The 19,168-nt window shown below is 37.0% G+C and overlaps 2 protein-coding genes across 6 annotated transcripts in view; both read right to left on the bottom strand.

Moving 5' to 3' along the window:
- Nucleotides 1–1,039: 1,039 nt before the first annotated feature.
- LOC139944633 (uncharacterized) lies at nucleotides 1,040–11,116 on the bottom strand. Its single transcript, XM_071941693.1, has 9 exons — nucleotides 10,874–11,116; nucleotides 6,806–7,047; nucleotides 6,594–6,642; nucleotides 6,206–6,305; nucleotides 5,946–6,066; nucleotides 5,744–5,807; nucleotides 4,651–4,820; nucleotides 4,300–4,451; nucleotides 1,040–3,709 (listed from the first exon to the last, which is right to left on the bottom strand). Exons 1-9 carry the CDS (start codon nucleotides 10,950–10,952, stop codon nucleotides 3,583–3,585), a joined length of 1,104 nt encoding a protein of 367 aa, XP_071797794.1. The 5' UTR covers nucleotides 10,953–11,116; the 3' UTR covers nucleotides 1,040–3,582.
- Nucleotides 11,117–15,151: 4,035 nt separating this feature from the next.
- Nucleotides 15,152–19,168, bottom strand: part of LOC139943717 (uncharacterized) — a 129,490-nt gene continuing 125,473 nt past the window's right edge. For 4 of the 5 annotated variants that reach the window (XM_071940464.1, XM_071940466.1, XM_071940467.1 and 1 more), the window contains 2 exons: nucleotides 18,885–19,020; nucleotides 15,152–17,297 (listed from right to left, as the gene is read on the bottom strand). In XM_071940464.1, the coding sequence (XP_071796565.1) occupies nucleotides 17,195–17,297; nucleotides 18,885–19,020 (239 nt within the window). In that variant the 3' untranslated portion in view covers nucleotides 15,152–17,194. The remainder of the gene's footprint in view (nucleotides 17,298–18,884; nucleotides 19,021–19,168) is intronic. The other variant, XM_071940465.1, reaches the window with a different exon arrangement.

Here is a 19,168-nt window from a genome sequence, read left to right as displayed (position 1 = left end):
AAATCAAGCATCTGAAAGCACACAACTGCTTGTGATGGGTTTTTTTCTTCTTCATTATTATCTCGCAACTTCGATGAACGATTGAGCTCTAATCTGTACAGGTTTGCTATTTTATGCATATACAGCAAGTGAGAAGACTTGTCTTTGACAATTACCAATAGTGTCCAGTGTCTCTAATGGCTACGTTTTGGTTAAAATGAATAATTCAGTTAATTCCAAACCGTTGATTACTGGTCAATTGGCAGACATTTAATACTTTTACAATCAGTGACGACACCTACACCTCCAGGGAAATTGAATTGCACAACTATTTATAGCCTCATGGATCGTTGCTGGCAAGTAAAAGGTAACACTGAAACACCTGCATTAACTGAGTCCTACATAATTATTCCATATTTTTTCAAATTTCATTGGGTTGCATTTATATTTAATAACGAAGTATATGACATAGAAACACAAAAAACTCCACCTAAAACCAGACGTCTGAAGACATAATTAGACTGTGAAATAGAGACGACAATTCCAGCTGTTACCCCGGGTATATTATTGTCTATTCTTACTATTCCTCGGCATTTATCCAGACAGTATACATAGCCCCACAGAGAGACACTGGGAAGAGATTTTTAAGACTTGGGGTGTTCCAATTGAGAACTATGCAGATTGCCCAAAGACTCTGAAATTGCGGAGGTGTACCGCACAGCCGCCTCATTAAACCGAGTTCAAGATGTTCAAATATTTGTTTTTATTTGGTAAGTGACTAATTCTCACCCATCAATTCTATAAATTTAAGGATTCACTTTCTTAATTTTCTGTCTTAAGAATCTCAGGTTCACTTTGCTGTCTTAAGAATCTCAGGTTAAACGTGAACGTGCTGCATGATCACTTTGACCATAGTTCTCCGCATTCTATCTCAAACAATGCGGCCTGTTGGTCTTCAATTTCTCTACTTTCGTTTAAAATACTGGGAAAACATCAATCATGTCATGTTATAAACCAAGAATGTGAACTGAAACATTTACGACCATGGACCGAACAACGAGCTGTCCAGACTTTCTCATACCTCAAACCTCTTTGCAATAAGGTAAAGTACAGAGGAAGGGTAAGACAATAAAAACACAAGACGTATCAATCCATCAACTGGGCTTTAATTATCTCACACTGTCTCAAGTATTGTCACGCCAATGTTATGCCTAATAACCACTCTGTTTCCAACGATCATTATTGTTTTACTACGAGAAGGGAAAGCAATTTAGAGGGAAATGTGGCAGAGTAGTTTTGGAAGGTTTCAAAGAAAAGTCAATCAGGTGATACGGGGAAGACTAATAAAAATACAATGAGACCAAAGATAAGTGAAATTTTAAATTAGGTATGTACGGTGAGGGTTAGCCGTAAGAACGTATAGTCAAATTTGTTTACCTGTTATTTTCGGCAAAAGCAGCCTATTTCACTTCCATGCATTAGTACCACTCTTACTTCTCCAGTTGAAGAGACGTGCAAATTTATATTGCAGTATGTTGTGTTAAATCTTGGAGTTGTTATTGTTCAGCATGCGAAATCGGTATGGGTGAAGCTAGAGGTTTCTACTCAATTCGTACTTTCGTTTTAATTTACAGCAAGAGATTTTTTTCAAAATGTGCAGAAAAAAATTAGAAACAGATGCGGTCATACATCTAGTTAGACCATCTTCATGGATAGACGTAAGTCTCGCAAAGAAAAGTCGCCATTGAGCTTTCGGGAATCAATCAGATACAGGAGTGCAAGTTTGAGTGATTTAACAAAAAATAACTAGCCGTACTTTTTTCTCAATTGATTGAAGCTAAAACAAGTCCTATTCATCATCTGTTGTAAGTTCGATATAATAAATCTTCCTGTTCACAAATTCATATAAGTTATGGCCGAAGATATTAAATAAACGGTGCGTGATTTGTCAGACATTTTCTGCACATTAATATATAATAAATCTTCCTGTTCACAAATTCATATAAGTTATGGCCGAAGATATTAAATAAACGGTGCGTGATTTGTCAGACATTTTCTGCACATTAATATTGAGATATCGCTCACATTTAACTGGGATAAATTTCAATATCACACAATGTTTTCTTTTGTGTTTCCAATTGTCATAACGCAATACATTGCTTTTATTTTTAAATCAATATTTCCTCACCTAAATACAGCTGCTACTGAAGCCATGTGTAATATTCGATCCAGTGAAGCAATCGATCATTCAGTTCGTTCAAACCCTACGAGGACTACCGATTTCAATTTATTTGTGATTATCATTTCAGTTACTGCATGTTCCGGTCACATGCTGTTCTTGTTTGATTTCAATCTTGCCACCTGAACCAGAACGCATTTTACTGAGGCATAGTTTTCGAAGCTGTTGTTGATGAAGGAAATGTTTGTAACCTTGTATCCAATCTAGAGGTTGTAACCTTGTATCCAATCTAGAGGAGATCGGTGTGTTTGGAAAGGGGACATTATTTATAAAATTAGTCTTGTATTCTGGACGGTTGATTAAAATAGCCAGTGGGGAACAATATCAGATGAGGTTTGCGGTAACACCATGATATGTGTCAAATCTCCGATGACAGTAATGGTTATCATAGTTACATTCAAATCAAGACTAAACAAAATTACTCATGTAAATTGGCAACACCAAATGACTGCCTTGAACGAATTAAAATAAAACTGCAAGTAAAACATTTATTTTCAATACTAAAAAAAGAAACGGAAAATGACTTGCGTCGCCATGTTAATATTTAGATTAAAATTATGGTCAACAGATTACTTACAAAGTTAATAATTGATTACAATGCTATAACACATTGTTGAATTTTAGAATTTATATTAATTATTAAGAAGAAGCTTTGTGTAAATAATTTCAAAAATATTTGAAATACTATTGAGACTTTCTTCTAGAGTTACCCAAAGGCCTATGTGTTTTTAATTAAACTATAAAGCAGATCATCCTTAGAGGCAGCTTGCTTTAAATACCAATCCAACTGTCATTTCGACAGAACAACAATTTTTGTCTGAACCTCTTAGAGGGAAACAAGGTGACGCCTGAGCCTTATAGATGTACAAGTCATCATGGCGCCTCAGGAACAGCTCAAGTTAATTGGCTTTCAAAATGTTCTTGATAAAAGATTTGAACTCGGAAGCATTTAACTTAATTGTTTTTTTCTCAATAGGATTCATCCCCCAAGGGGTAAAATGGGGTGATGGAATTTTCATCTCAATATTTGCTTTTGAAAATTAATTCTTGACAATGAAATAAAAATAGGTCATGCGAAAACTTAATTCAGCATGAGAATACTGATTAGTCCGTATTGTCGTTCTGGTCAGTTTGTCATCATGCAGTGGTTTGAGTTTTATGCTACATTTAACAAAAGGCCTTTAGACTGATGCTGTTATTACTGACCCATGGTTGCAATGACGTCAGAGTAAATGGCAATCCAATATTGTGAACAAAACATGTGGACAATAATTGTCTGTTTGTTTTGAAGTGCACTAGCTGGAAGGGTGAACCAATCTGAAGTCAAGGTTATATTATAATTTATTTTCATTATTTACAAGTTATCACAGCAATGATTCGTTTCCAAGGTAACGAATTAAGAATCCCATCGCAGTGCCACCACCAAACATAGCTGGAACAGCTACCATGGAGAGCGCCATCATGAGGCCGAAACCAGACAGGCCGTGTCCGCTGCATGACAATATTACAAAGAGGGAAAAACAACTTAAAAGTAGAAGTGTAACACCACAATCAAAAATTGTAATTTTTACGCCAGCCTCTTACACACTAACGTGCCGCACCCCTTTGTGGCTAAAAATAAATAAAATTGTAGAGTCCGAAAATCAATCTCCGTTTATCACTCACACGCTTTATCAAAAGTTAAACTATTTTTTTTTAAACATGTTAAAATCTTTTCATTTTTTGTTTTAGGAACTTTTCCCGGGTTCTTTCTACAGCAATATTCACACGGGAATGTACTAAGTTGGCTTAGGCTTAATCATCGTCTTCAAGAACCCGGCTCAAATCCCGGCGTTGACGAAGATTGTTACCACTCATAATCCTTCGAACAGACCATTTCATTATTACATCTTCACGTCTGCTGATTACAAGTCGATGCTTGTACGAAAGACTGAGACGTACTTAGAGCACAAGTTATCAACCTTGACCCCATTTTAAGAATTTATCAAATTGATCAATCGCTTAATAATTAAGCGTTTAATTATAATCATAATAAGTTAAGTAACCAAAGATCAGTACAAAACATGTGTTTCAAAATTTACCTGGTACAGCCCCCTGCCATTCTTGCTCCATACAACATAAGAGTTCCTCCTAAGAAAGCTGAAGAGGGCGCTATACCCACAGCGAGGCCGAGAGAGCTGGACGAGACAGCTGAAAAATAAGCGCCACCTACGGCCCCTGATACGAAAAGTACCTGATGAAAAAATACCACAGAACCACAAGTTATTCAACTCAAGCCGTAACATGTATTTTACAAGTATCTTTATCAAAATGTTACGAAGAAACAAACATTGATCTGAAAATAATGCATTTTGTTTCAAATGAAATCCAAATCCTGTGGTGAAGATAGGCCTACCATCTTGTTTTGTTCTAAACTTGAGCCTAAAGTTTACCTGCCACCAGTTCTCTACCCCGTGTCTGTATTGCATAAGGTAAGGTAACTTTCTCTGTAGTTTCTTAATTACCAACATCTGTGATAGTAAAGTACAATAACTCTGGCTTCCTCCGAGTGTATCACCAACAAGGAGACTGACTGGTACTTGCAATGCACCGATCAAAGTACCTACAAACAAACACACAATAAAGTGTAATCAGAAAGGTTAATTTATTCCATTACGTGTTCTGTATGCGTGTGGATACTGGATAATGTATTGTAATGATAATGCAATAACTTTTAGTAAACCTTCTCAATACATGTACTGGTTATAATGGCACTGACTCCCATATGACGCGGATTGCACCAACCTCTGAGACAGCAGCTGTCTGCTGCACTATAAGCGCGTTTACTATTGCCGTCATTTTGACTCAGCGTTAGGGTGCGTCTGAGCTGAATTGGCGGCAATGGTTAATACCGCGTCTTCGTGTGTTGAAGTACATAACACCCATAGTAAAGCACACCAGTAGTCGTAATTACCGCAAATTCGGATCCGAGTCCATACGGCATGAGTATGCTGCACGCCATTAATAGTACATCATAAAACTGCCTTTCAACTGGGAGCCTAAACACATGACATCAAACTTCGAGGCTCATAATAACGCCAGATACCGTTCTTACTCGCCTGCCAGATTGGGGCGATAACTTTTAACCTTGCACCCCAATTAACACGGACGGAGATTCGTAGTGTATACACCCCCATGTATACACTCATTACATTGTGACGAAATACGGACATTATGCACACACGTTGTACGGACGCAGCCGGCATTCCTACAAAGAACTGCTGCTGCTGTTACCGGCAAACTACGTCACTTCGGAGCGACCAATCATAACACAGAAAGGTCGCTCCGAAGTGACGTAGTTTACCAGCACTTTTATTGCTTACGTCACTTTTAAAGCTTAGGCCTACGTCACTTTTATTGCTTATCCACTGAAATCATTGGGTCTGCAGATAAAGACAGGGACCAGTCTACTGTTGTCTTTGACAATGACCTCGTGGTGGCGTCCCATATTATTGTGACTTCTCCGTTGTGTCAGTATTGACTTACCTGCCAAGTATGGCGGCCATGCTCTATGTGACATCAAAGATCCTTCATTACCGAGATTTAAACCCTAAGTTAAATAGAAATATTGTGAGCGATAACCAAAAGGCAGTAAAATTCAAAACTTAATAACGATAACTGTTGTCAACAAAATACAATGTTTTAGAATATTGCATGACGATGAGGACAACAGAGAATGAAAACTCACCTCGATTTCTGTCTGCCAGGGAAATAATAACTCGATAACAAAGACCACCGATGACGTCAATATCGCCATGGTAACACCAAGCACAGGGTAAGGAATACCCAAGTACACATCAATAGGCTTACTAAGAAGAGAAAAGAGAAGACAATTGGTAATTTCAAAATCAGAATATCTAGAAATTACTTATATTAACGGTTGTTGTGAACAACGGTGACTTAAACACGTGCATTATGACGCGGTTGTATTAGTTGAGTTATGCTTACGTTTGCTCTTTGCTTGGTGATGTCTCAAAATACTTAGTGAGTGAAGATTCTGTTAATGCGTATAAGAAAACTCCGAAGAAGCAACCAGCGAGGCAGTAACCTGGAGATATAACATACATTAGTGTCAGTGGGTCACCTTAGGGTCAATGCGCCGTCGTAGAGTGATTTATGTGCATTATTCAGTTATAAGCTAGTTAGGCCTTTTTATTTTACTCAAGATTTCAAAAGTACCCTGAAAACGTTGCTTCCTTTTGAGTATATTTCTAGATAGCAAAGGTTAAGTGTTCAAGAGTTTCGTGGTAAAATGAAGACCCATGATTAGCCAGTTTATGAGACTAGTGATCAAATTCAAAAGTATGAAACGACAGTGAAATTTCTCAACACTTACTTGAATTAGGTACCAATGTTCCAATTTGGGCTAAGACTATTCCCGGACACTGTACAAAATAAAAACATAAATAATCGGATCACAATCGAAATTAAATCAAGCAGAAATAATGGCACAAGTTGTTAGAAATGGCATGGTAACAGCCCAACGGAAGAAAACATTAACTTTTAAATTGATAGAGATTAAAAGACATCAAATGGTTTTTTACTAACCGTGGCAGCGAGCGCCATCCCAGCACCCAGCATGACTCCCCCACAAACTGACATCAACACCCCCTTGCGAGTCAAACAAGACATGTAACCATTCCGGATGCGAGTGAAGTACTTCTGGGTCATTGGAATTGTAGAGAGGAAACAAAAGCAGACGATGCTTGTAGTAAGGGCAGAAAGGAACATCTTCATCATGATGAAACGAGAGTAGATGAACTGATTCCGGATTGATCGAGGTTCAAACACTGTGGGATAAACAAAATATAGAACGATATCACTGGTCCGTTCTGACTGTGTTTATATCACTGGTCCGTTCTGACTGTGTTTATATCACTGGTCCGTTCTGACTGTGTTTATATCACTGGTCCGTTCTGACTGTGTTTATATCACTGGTCCGTTTTGACTGTGTTTATATCACTGGTCCGTTCTGACTATGTTTATATCACTGGTCCGTTCTGACTGTGTTTATATCACTGGTCCGTTTTGACTGTTTATATCACTGGTCCGTTCTGACTATGTTTATATCACTGGTCCGTTCTGACTATGTTTATATCACTGGACCGTTCTGACTGTGTTTATATTTGTCTAATTTCGGATCCAAACCCTGTTATGTGGGATTAAACAAATATAGACGGATATCACTGTTCCGTTCTGACTGTGTTTATATTGGTCTATAGTTTCGGACCCAAACCCTGTTATGTGGGATTAAACAAATATAGAAGGATATTACTGGTCCGTTCTGACTGTTTTGGTCTAGCTTCAGGCCATTCACTTACCCGGCTGACCGGATGGCATCGCAAATGTTGGTTTACTTATGGTGGCCCCGAAGGGACATCGCATAACGCAAAAGTGTGTGCACACGTATGCAATGTCGTGAAACAAATCGCGAATATATGCGCACACGTATACAATATCGTGAAACAATTCGCGAATATGTGCGCACACGTATGCAATGTCGTGAAACAATTCGCGAATATGTGCGCACACGTATGCAATCTCGTGAACCAAATCGTGAATATTTGCGCACACGTATGCAATTTCGTGAACCAAATCGTAAATATGTGCGCACACGTATGCAATTTCGTGAACCAAATCGTAAATATGTGCGCACACGAGTGCGATTTGTTTTGCAATGTCGTGAATTTTATTGCATACCATGTTGCATACCATTAGGATGATGTCATAGTTGTGGATAATTTGTTACCGATCTAGGGAGTACTGTGGCGCTACAGCAGGCTCCCTCTGTAAAGCATGTGTATACCCAGGAACTTGGCACCAGGCCAAGGACGACCACACGCCTCGCTTGCTTCACAACAAAGACTACTGCTGCAATGACTACCGCTTATCTCACTGTTGGAAAGAAACCCCCAGATCATTAGACATTTTATTCAAAGGTATGCAACATGGTATGCAATAAAATTCACGACATCGCAAATAATATTCGCAGACGTGTGCGCACATATTCGCGAATTGTTTCACGACATTGCAAACGTGTGCGCACATATTCGCGAATTGTTTCACGACATTGCATACGTGTGCGCACATATTTGCGAATTGTTTCACGACATTGCATACGTGTGCGCACATATTCGCGAATTGTTTCACGACATTGCATTCGTGTGCGCACATATTTGCGAATTGTTTCACGACATTGCATACGTATGCGCACACGTTTGCGATATGCGATGTCCCTTCAGGGCCACCATATTTACTTCAGTTTTCTGAGTTTTGTTTTCCTAGAAAACGTTTCCAAGTGAATTAAAATGTGATACCACAATTAGACAGGTCCTATTGCACTAATCGGGAAATTGAGAATTAATCTCAAGAACCAGTCGTTATGACACAACTCAGCGAGTTCATGAGTCATTCCAACAAAGACGCATCAAATACTTTGTTAAAAAAAGAAGATAAGTGTGGGTGGAATTGGGTATACTATAGGGCGATACTACAATCCATCAAATGCAGCAATCAATCGAAGATCGCAACACACTTATTCACCCTTTCCCCTGACATAAAGATGTAGAAGTTGTCATGATTTCATGACTTATGGTCCATAGTTAAAGTTTTAAGGGACATCTTAAAAACTGTCTTATCTTGCTCAATTCAGTTTAATGCACACCAATCTGGCGCATTTCCTCCGTTCGTGCTGAACTCGTTCTTGGACGCCATAAAAATAATTACAGTTTTTAAGGGGAAATGTGGTATCTCAATGCTATAATAAACACATCATATTTGGTTCAAATACAACTCAATTATAAATTCAACTACTATATTTAACATTATTTCAAAAAGGTTTATTTTGTTTAAAAAAACATGGCGTTATTTTTATTTGTTATATTTTAGCGTTATAACCCAGTTGTGCAGGTCTCTAACTGTTTTGTATCCCTTTATTATAGACCAAAATATAAAAGGATGTACCCAACCGTTACCATGTTTATGCTCGACTGTGTACTCAGCATTCAACTTGAATGTCTCCATAACTACTATTATTTACCTTCCCTCTATATATAGTATGGTGCTCCATATGTGCCATTCATTTAGTCGCAGTTTTCATTTCTGGCATCGCAATATTTCAGTTGCATTTTTATTACTTTTTATTACATCACATTTCCCCCTTTTCTACTTCTTTTTCTTTCCCCCCCCCCCCCCGTCCCTTTCCACCTTTTTTGTGTAGCATTTGTACCCGACAGTTTGAGCCTTTTTCATCCATCTCTAGATTATTTGTATATGTAGTGATTTATTAAGTACATAAGTAACATCAAAACGTCATATCCAAAAACAAATAATCTGTAACATGGGAAAGTATCTTCTTATTTGTAAAAAATCTGATCTCCAAGCCTTTAAAGCATGTGTGTACAGTCTTCGTAGCTATAAACGCTTTTATTCCTAAATCTGTACTCGTCAATATTTTAAAGCAGGTTGAACCTACAATGAACATTCTCTTCATTTTCCATCATCGGGATCAGGTAATTGCCTTGTCTTGGTTTAAACATCTACCAAGCATTATAAACCCATGCAGTGTTGCATGTGGACATTTATCTGTCTAAACTCATTGTATAGTTGCATTGGAGCCAAGACTGTCCGTTACAAAATGGCACGTTATAAGCACCATACTTTACATCTCTCATGAAGGAATGTTTACTGGGTGACCTTGGTGCGTGAAAACAAGAATTTATATCGGTACTGGACAAAGGTGGCTGGTTGCTTTCAACCATGGACAAAGGGCGTGGATATAGACCCTGTGTGAAATTTCAGCTCCGACGACTATTACTTAGGCTTATTTAAAAAAATAAAAAATAAAACGAACCGTCATGCCTCACGATTTTATATAACGGCACATCCCTTGCAGAGATTTTATTATTCTTAAAATAATATTTTTGTTTATTAAAAAGTCAGAAATTCAAATGGAAGAACGTTACCACAACGTCTAATAGGCCTAAACGAGGTATCCGTTTGGTGTAGTTATGTGTCAACGTTTTACATGAAAACAAAAATACTGTCAAATTCTTATCAAAATGTTCGGATACTTTATTTGGTATTGCCCAAATAGATAAACTCCAAGAAGAAAGAATATAGATCCAGTAAATTATTACGTAGTATTTTATTCATTTATGATTTTCTTTTGTTAGTCACAGTGAAACATGACTATAGTCGGGCCTTATTATAGGAAGTTAACTGTCTAACCCATGTGGGGATAATTACCCCAAACCGGCAAAGCAAATAACATGTAATGGTTTTACATTTCAGCAGCGGATATTCTAAATTTAAAATAACTTGAAATGTTCTCTAAAATGCAGCCGCCTTTAAAAACAGATGGGTATGTATTTTTTTAGTTTGATAAATAGAACATATCTTCCAATAAAAAAAATTTCATCGTGTTAATAAAAAATGTTTACTGTTTTTATAATGTCAAGCTAATTTATATCCAAGCATCATCACCTTGATGAGGTCAGCCTGCTAGTTTCCAATGCTACTGGCAGCGGGGAACGACCATTTTAGTAAATGTCGGGTCACGCAGTTGATTACCAGTGTTTATTATAAACACTGGTTGTCTATACCAAGGACACTCACCTCTGCTCTTTTCCACTGCCAATCCAAACACTAAGCCAGTCATAAGGCTTACTGCAAGCTGCACCACACCACCAGCCATGACTAATTTATTTACCCCTCCTAGGTATGGAAACCTGCCCCCTCCTCCTCACACGTCAAGAAGGGTAGCACTCGGAGATGAAGATGTGACGACAACGTCAGTTGAATTTGTCACAAACCTGTACTATGTCCACTGACTGAGTGTAGAATGCAGTCAGTCGTTCAACACCCACACAAAGCATGTATCACTACGTGCATTTAACCTGCTGTGTGATGTCAGCATATTTACAGTCCTTGAAGTGGAACTATTATTTAGTGAAAAACTATTCTCTGCAGAAGTATAAAGGGTCTTTTAAGGGTCGGTTGTGTCAGGCGTAAATCAATGGGTCCAGGTGGCGATGGGTTCTATGGTTATAAAGCTGAACGAATTAAATAAATCGCTCCCGAGGACCGTAATACAAACAGGGGATTACTCAAGAAGAATGCTGTTTGGGGGCTTATAGCATCTTGGTGATGCGGCTACTAGTCAAGTATTCAGTAAACAATGAGGTGGAAATACGAGTTTCTATGTAAAGTTTCAAAACAACTGCTTATGGTCTGACGTTTGGACCCAAGCAGAGTTTCCCGTTTACATGGCAGCCCGACCTCCCAATAACGTCCGGTGCTACATAAAGCTTGATTTTGGTATCTTTTTGCATGAAGGTGTTGGTGGAACAGTAAGCTGAGTATAGGTAATCAAGATTGATTTGATTTCATTGAATGGATCCATCCTCATAATTTGTCCACTTCCAAATCTCGCTCCAGTGAGTCGTAAACATCTTGTCCTTGGGATGGGGGCGCTTTTAGGTAGAGTCCGTGGAACCACTACGCCTAGGAATCGCTCTGTTGCGTATGACTCAAACGATTGAGGAGTTTTAAAGGGTAGCTGAGGTGATTAAAATGCCACTTTGTGTGATTCAAAATAGTATTTAAACTGTGTAGTAAGCCATGCCTAAGCTTAGTGCAGACTACCATCCATGCCACCTCGCGAAAGAAAAAACATATTGTAAAAAAAGAAGCGAGATTGTAAATCCTACATTGTCAGGGCCATTTTATCACATATTCCTATTATTATTCAGCGGGTTGCACTTTTGTGGTTAGCTACCTGGGAACACTGCTTAGTCACATCCTCCCAAAGTGTTTTAATTAACTAATATCTAGAAACCAAGTGCAACCGATTTTGGTTTCATCTTTACATAAAAACGAAAACTACTTCGCAACACACCCCGATCCGTTAAAGGAACACGTTGCCTTGGATCGGTCGAGTTGGTCTATGAAAAGCGTTTGAAACCGTTTGTTATGAAATGCATATGGTTAGAAAGATGTTTTAAAAGTAGAATATAATGATCCACACAAGTATCACTCAAAATTGCACGGTTTTCATTTTACGTCGCGAACTAACACGGTCGGCCATTTATGGGAGTCAAAGTTTTGACTCCCATAAATGGCCGACCGTGTTTGTCGACGAGGTAAAACGAAAACCCCGCAATTTTGAGGCATATTTGTGTAGATCATTGTAATCTACTTTTACAACATCTTTCTAACCATATCGATTTTATAACAAACGGTTACAGGACGATTTTCAAAGACCAACTCGACCGATCCAAGGCAACGTGTTCCTTTAAGCCAACTCAACATGAATTAGTGGTCGGAAATAATCAGTTTCCGAAAAGCGAATGATGTATATAGCCATGTCTTTCGACTTTAATGTAGTTGCCTTTGCCTTTCCAACCAACCGCGACTTTTCTTTTAAAATAAGGCTTCAAATAAGATTTTTTCGCGCGCTTTCGATGTAGAATTTCCTTTCAAAAGATGAATTACATCCAGACTGAATACTTTCCTCTCCTGATTAATTCATGCAAAGTTCAAAGAGGTTTGATTCGTCCTGTGGAGGTCCACCGAACATTGAATCCGAAACGTGCACATTTGAAGATCAAATAAATAAATTAATAGAATCGAATAAAATTCTTTGATCAAATGAATACAAATAATCCAATACACATTGTTTACCTTTCTCAGGAAGCCCTTAGGAGTATTAGTTTATTTTATCATTCGCATGATATCAAACACAATGTTCAGTTTACATATATATAATAATTATAATATTCATACACAGATGATTACAGGTTTAATTAAAATCAGGTCGACATATTCCTTACAACCAAATAAAATATGATCAATTATCATCATGTATGACCTTAAGTTATATGTGCACACACGTTGCATATCTTACAGACTGTTTCCTTACACACTGTACAAGAAGGGTGTTTAAAGGGACGTGTACACCATTGGTAATAGTTCCAAACAATTCTACTTAAGAGAAGACTGGTCATGCCATCAGATATGTAACAGCATTCTTCTGCCTTATAAACTTCGGTGTCTGAACATGTTGAATAAAACCAAACTACACTCTTGCAGTTTACTCAAGAAGAAGCAACTGCCACATGTTTGGTTCTGCTTCAAAATTAGGTTGACATTGTGCGCCTAGAGACATTTTACCAAAGGTTTACACATTATGTCTGGGTTGAAATTACAGGGAGGCATAATATAATAATTACGCATGTCATGGTAACACATGTTCCTCAGGGTAGTATACTTGGGCCTCACTGGGATTAATACAATACAGAACCACAACAGATTGCAATATAAATGAAACAATTAATGTACAATATTTGCTCTGTGTACAGTACAGTTTGAAACTATGATACATTATTAGTCATAAAACACAAGTTATGATACTATTAACTTTATAATCATTTTCTTTTACTTTCAAGACGTTTCGATGTATAAATATACACATTAACAAAACATCGAGTCAGTTGCTACTTCGGTAAATATTACAAAACGTATAGATACACCTAACCAATTAAGTAAAATCATTTGATCATAGTAACAATAAGAAGTAATCAATCAAACCATTCATTTATCTTCATTTTGCATTCGTAAACATTTCTGTCGTTTACCCGACGACCCTGAAACTTATTTAAGTAATTTCATCATCGCCAATGGCAATCTGTGCATAGCAACTTGTCTCTTTTCTTTTGTAAAAATCTCTTTTAACCAGTTTATTTAAAAGTAATCAAGAAATCTCAAGGCTTTTCGTATTTAAAACAAAAACTATGATAGCATTAATTGATGAATTGCATTAACGAGAAGCAAGCGGGGCTCAGGTTTTTGAGGGCTTTCTAGCAGTCATAAATTAAAACTTAACAAACTTGCTAAAGACATAGTTTGAGTTTACTACAACCAATCAAACAAACAAACAAATAATCAAACAAACAAACAACAAGACAATACAGAATAAAAACCACATCATTGTAAATGCATATACATGATGTGACAAATAAGTTATAAATTAAACAAAATTCCAAGGAAACTACTTTAACCCCATGTTATTTGCAAAATAGTCTCACCATCCCCCCTGTAACAAGCAACACGTGAGATTAGTTCAGTTCTGAATTGTAATCATAGCGCCATCATGGAGCCATATTGCCACTCCCTTAAAGGCAGTGGACACTATTGGTAATTGTCAAAGCCCAGTCTTCTCACTTGGTGTATCTCAACTAGGATCTCAACATCTGCATAAAATAACTAACCTGTGAAAATTTGAGCTCAATCGGTCATCAAAGTTGTGAGATAATAATGAAAGAAGAAAACACCCTAGTCACACGAAGTTGTGTGCGTTTAGATGGTTGATTTCGAGACCTCAAGTTCTAAACTTGAGGTCTCGAAATCAAATTCGTGGAAAATTACTTCTATCTCGAAAACTACTCCACTTCAGAGGGAGCCGTTTCTCACAATGTTTTATACTGCCAACCTCTCCCAATTACTCTTTACCGAGTGAGGTTTAATGCTAATAATTATTTTGAGTAATTACCAATAGTGTCCACTGCCTTTAAACAACAGTTACGATAAACCAATGACTACTTATTGAGAGTAGCAAAATGGACTCCACTAGCTTTGTAAGTTACAGCAGTACAGACGGAACTTCAGCCTATGGAAGTCAGTGCAATATTGTAGACTTCAACACGCAAATAAAACACATCAGTATAAATATCACAATGCCTTCACACGGGCTAAGATAGAATATAGGCCCGGGAAAGACCGAGCAAAACACAACTCTAAACTTCAACAATAATTTGGTTTACCATTAATCAAGGTTATCTGTCAATTATTCATCATGTCACAAACTCTGCCTCCAAATTAATTCAAGACTTCTCGACTTCTAGAAGTAAAAGAAGTTAAGATTTTCTGATATGAAACAATCCAATATGCCACATGATTAAAGTCTTTCATCAATTAGCACTTACAGCAGGTTGGTTTAGAGTGCCAGATGATTTCAAAGAATGACTTATTGATATGTCACAATATTCATATCAACATGCAGTTACACCAGACTGGGAAACCATTGGCATTCAAAGCATTCACAGGTAAGAGTTTGCAACTTGTTTCCGCTGAATGATTAACTGAAACCTAAGAACAACCTGCTGTGCTGGAATAACTTGGACTATTCAAGCAAACAATTCCTCATACAGTCATTTTGAATGAACTAACAAGTTATTGAAGACATGAGATCAGTTTAATATTGTAACATTAAATCAGAACTAGTTGAGTTCTATTGACAAATCAGTCTATAATAGATATACAGACTGCAGTGTTATGATGCTTTATATCCCCAATGCATTAAAAAGCCAGCATAATGACTAGATCAATAACAATATATCAACATTATATTGACTGCAAGCATATATCAATAAACTGAAAGCATTTAACCATTCTGTCTGGAACGAGGGAAAACCAGCAAAAAACACCCACATTTTTTCCCCAATTACTAATAAAAGAAAAGTCAACTAAGCCCATCATATTATGTTATTCATGCATAGACATAATTGCTAAGGTCAATTACAGTCATTTACAGTCATTTACAGTCAATTACAGTCACACTGAAGGAAGAAGAAATCAGAAAGTTGGCAGTGAACACAAATAAAGTAAAAAAAACTCTTCTTCACTAACTAACTGTCTGATTTAAGTTTACACTGAAAACAAAATTACTACATAGTTTCATTTTTATAAATATTTTGGACCCAAAAATAAAGATTTTTCTTTGAAAAATGTATTTATACAGCCTTACAATATTAAGAAATAATTATCCGACTATCACAAAAAAACATTGCCAGAACATTTTTACAATTCTTAATTACATATTAAACATATCAGTATAAGACAACACTTTATTTTAATATATGCTATCCTCAATAAAAGAGGGTTCATTTATTCATTTTGTTCAGGTTCTGGCATTTTTCTGCAAACTGTAAATTGTTATCCTCTTTAATTCACAGATGGCAAAAAACTGAAAACATGAAGACGATTGGACTTTAGATACAAGGCAGTTACTACCTAGCAAGGTAAATGAGATATTGCTTAGTATATTAATTTGCATATTCTAAAAGGGAATATATTTGTGACTTTACTCTAGGCATTAAGAATGAAAACAAAAAATAAATAAAACAAAACTTCAAGTTTAATAATTCCAAGCACAACTTGACCTTTCCTGTGTACAATGCCAAGAATTCTCAATGTGTTTATTAAACTCTATGTTGTTCTTTGGTGCAGCAAGTGGTCATGCATTTTTGCAAAGTGTCTGTCAAGTTCAAATACTTATATCATGCATGAATTCACTTTGAGCCGTTAAGATGTTATCAATTGTGAATTATTCCTTCAGAAGTAAATAAAACCTGCCAGAGAACTAGTCCTGCTACAATTATCCTTTTCTTGAAACTATGCTCATTATATTCTCTCATGTATACTGATACTATAGGTCAGCAAACACCACTGAGTTATGCAATAGGCAGATACAAAGCAAATGCATCGGCTAACATCATCCCCTCACAGTAAGAGGCGATACTCCCTAAACTTGCCCTCAGTAGCCTTAGAGTACACACCGCAATTTGCATATTTCTTGGAAAGGTCCATAATCTACACATACAATGTCAAAGGGCAAGGGGAATTTATTTCCATGTTCTGTCACAAACTCAAATGTTGACATTTAAAATGTCCTTTTAAGTACATTCTTTCATGATAAAGTAAGAGAAACTCACTGTTCCAGGAAACATGATTATCAAATAAAACAAACAAAAAACTGAAAACTTATGACAGATTTGATCGTTAAATAAATCCTAAATCCAATTTTCAATTTTTATATCAAGATGTCTGGACATAAATACTTACTACTCCCTCTGGTTAGGGATCAATTCAGGTCAAAGGTTAATTCATCATGTTCTCCAGGTCAAAGGTGAGATCATTGAACATGGACTCAATGTCATTAAATATGTCTTTAGGTTCAGCTGATTCTTGGCTAATTGACGGCCTGGGGAATTAAATAGATCAAATAAAAGTCATTAAATTATGTTTTATGATGCCGAAAATTCTCTTACAGACACTGGACACTCTTGGTAATTGTTAAAGACCAGTCTTCTCACTTGGTGTATCTCAACATATGCATAAAATAACAAACCTGTGAAAATTTTAGCTCAATCAGTCATCGAAGTTGCAAGATAACAATGAAGAGAAAACACCCTTGTCACACGAAGTTGTGTGCTTTCAGATGCTTGATTTCGAGACCACAATTTCTAAATCTGACGTCTCAAAATCAGTTCGTGGAAAATTACTTCTTTCTCAAAAAGTACTCCACTTCAGAGGGAGCCGTTTCTCACAATGTTTTATACTACTAATCTCTCCCCATTACTCATTACCAAGTAAGGATTTTTGCTAATAATTATTTTGAGTAATTACCGATAGTGTCCACTACCTTTAAAGAAATTGAACTGACTTTGAGCTCTAAAACACAGGGCACAAAAACTGCATACATTGGCCCTATGTATGATTGTCTGTTAACAATCCACATTAATATTGAGCTCAAACTTTCCTGCCTTGCCTCCTGTAATTAATGATATTAATATTAATTAATATTAATAGTATTAATAATTTGGGGGGCTAATCATCCTTACTCGCAGCTAGAGCTGAATTGCGAAGGACGCGGCTACAAGGCATGCAAGGGCGCATTTAGCTGCCAGCCACATCCACCCATTATGACCTTGGAGCACAGCCAAGATCGAAAGTGTTTGATTTTTTCCTGAGGGAGGAAAACCGGATAGTCTGGAAAACCCTCTTGGCACAGCAGAGAACCAACGCACAACTCAACTCACATATGGCCCTGGCCGGGAATCGAACCGGGGTCACCTTGGTGAGAGGCGAGCGCTTTACGCACAAGCCAATCTTCAACCTTTGGATTGAATCTCACTGGATTACACCTACATAGGTCCGTATCAATCAAACAAACAACCAGAATCAGACAGGGGTTCCAAATGGATTAGGAGTGATTCTAGGTCGACCCAAAGAAATGTTTGTTTCAGACAGGCCAACTGAACATAACATTTACATTGGCTAGACTCCTGACAAGATTGATGTCTAAAACCAAGACGCTTCAGAGTCGTTCCGAACAACGGCAACAGTTGATCTGATAACGATAACGATAACGATAACGATAACGATAACGATAACGATAACGATAACGATAACGATAACGATAACGATAACGATAACGATAACGATAACGATAACGATAACGATAACGATAACGATAACGATAACGATAACGATAATGATAATTATAATTATAATGATAATTATAATGATAATGATAATGATAATAATAATAATAATAATAATAACCAGATTTGTATAGCGCCATTCCATCTCGATCATGGTGCTCAGCAACAACAGGCAACGACTTCCAGCACGTCAAACCGGTCTTAACTATTTCAGACATCAAATTTTTCATTTAAATAATTGATTTAATAGTTTGGTTTGACGTGACTCTAGAGCAACTGTCCAAACCTGGTGTAACATAACTCCAGAGAATGACTTGTATGGCGAGATATAAAGATTAACTTACGCAGTATATGACGAAGGTGGAGTTGGTTTAGAAGGGGATAATCTTGCTTTAGCTGATGCTTCTGCATTGGCAGCAAAATTAGCTAAAGGATCATCAGAACCCATACTGTTTAAGATGTCTGCTAGCTGGAGAGAAACTGAGGGGTAGACAAAAAGGGAACAAAAACAATTTATTGGTAAGTTTCATTTAATGTTTCTTAAGGAGTGAATGTGTTGAAAACAATAATATTAAATGGGTTCCAAGTTTCACTCTGAAGTTTCCACAACTAGTTTCAACAATTTATC

This window comes from Asterias amurensis, chromosome 11, assembly GCF_032118995.1.
Source record: "Asterias amurensis chromosome 11, ASM3211899v1".
Taxonomy (NCBI): Eukaryota; Metazoa; Echinodermata; class Asteroidea; order Forcipulatida; family Asteriidae; genus Asterias; species Asterias amurensis.
The sequence above is the reverse complement of the archived record's forward strand: the minus strand, read 5'-3'. Positions and strand labels throughout refer to the sequence as shown.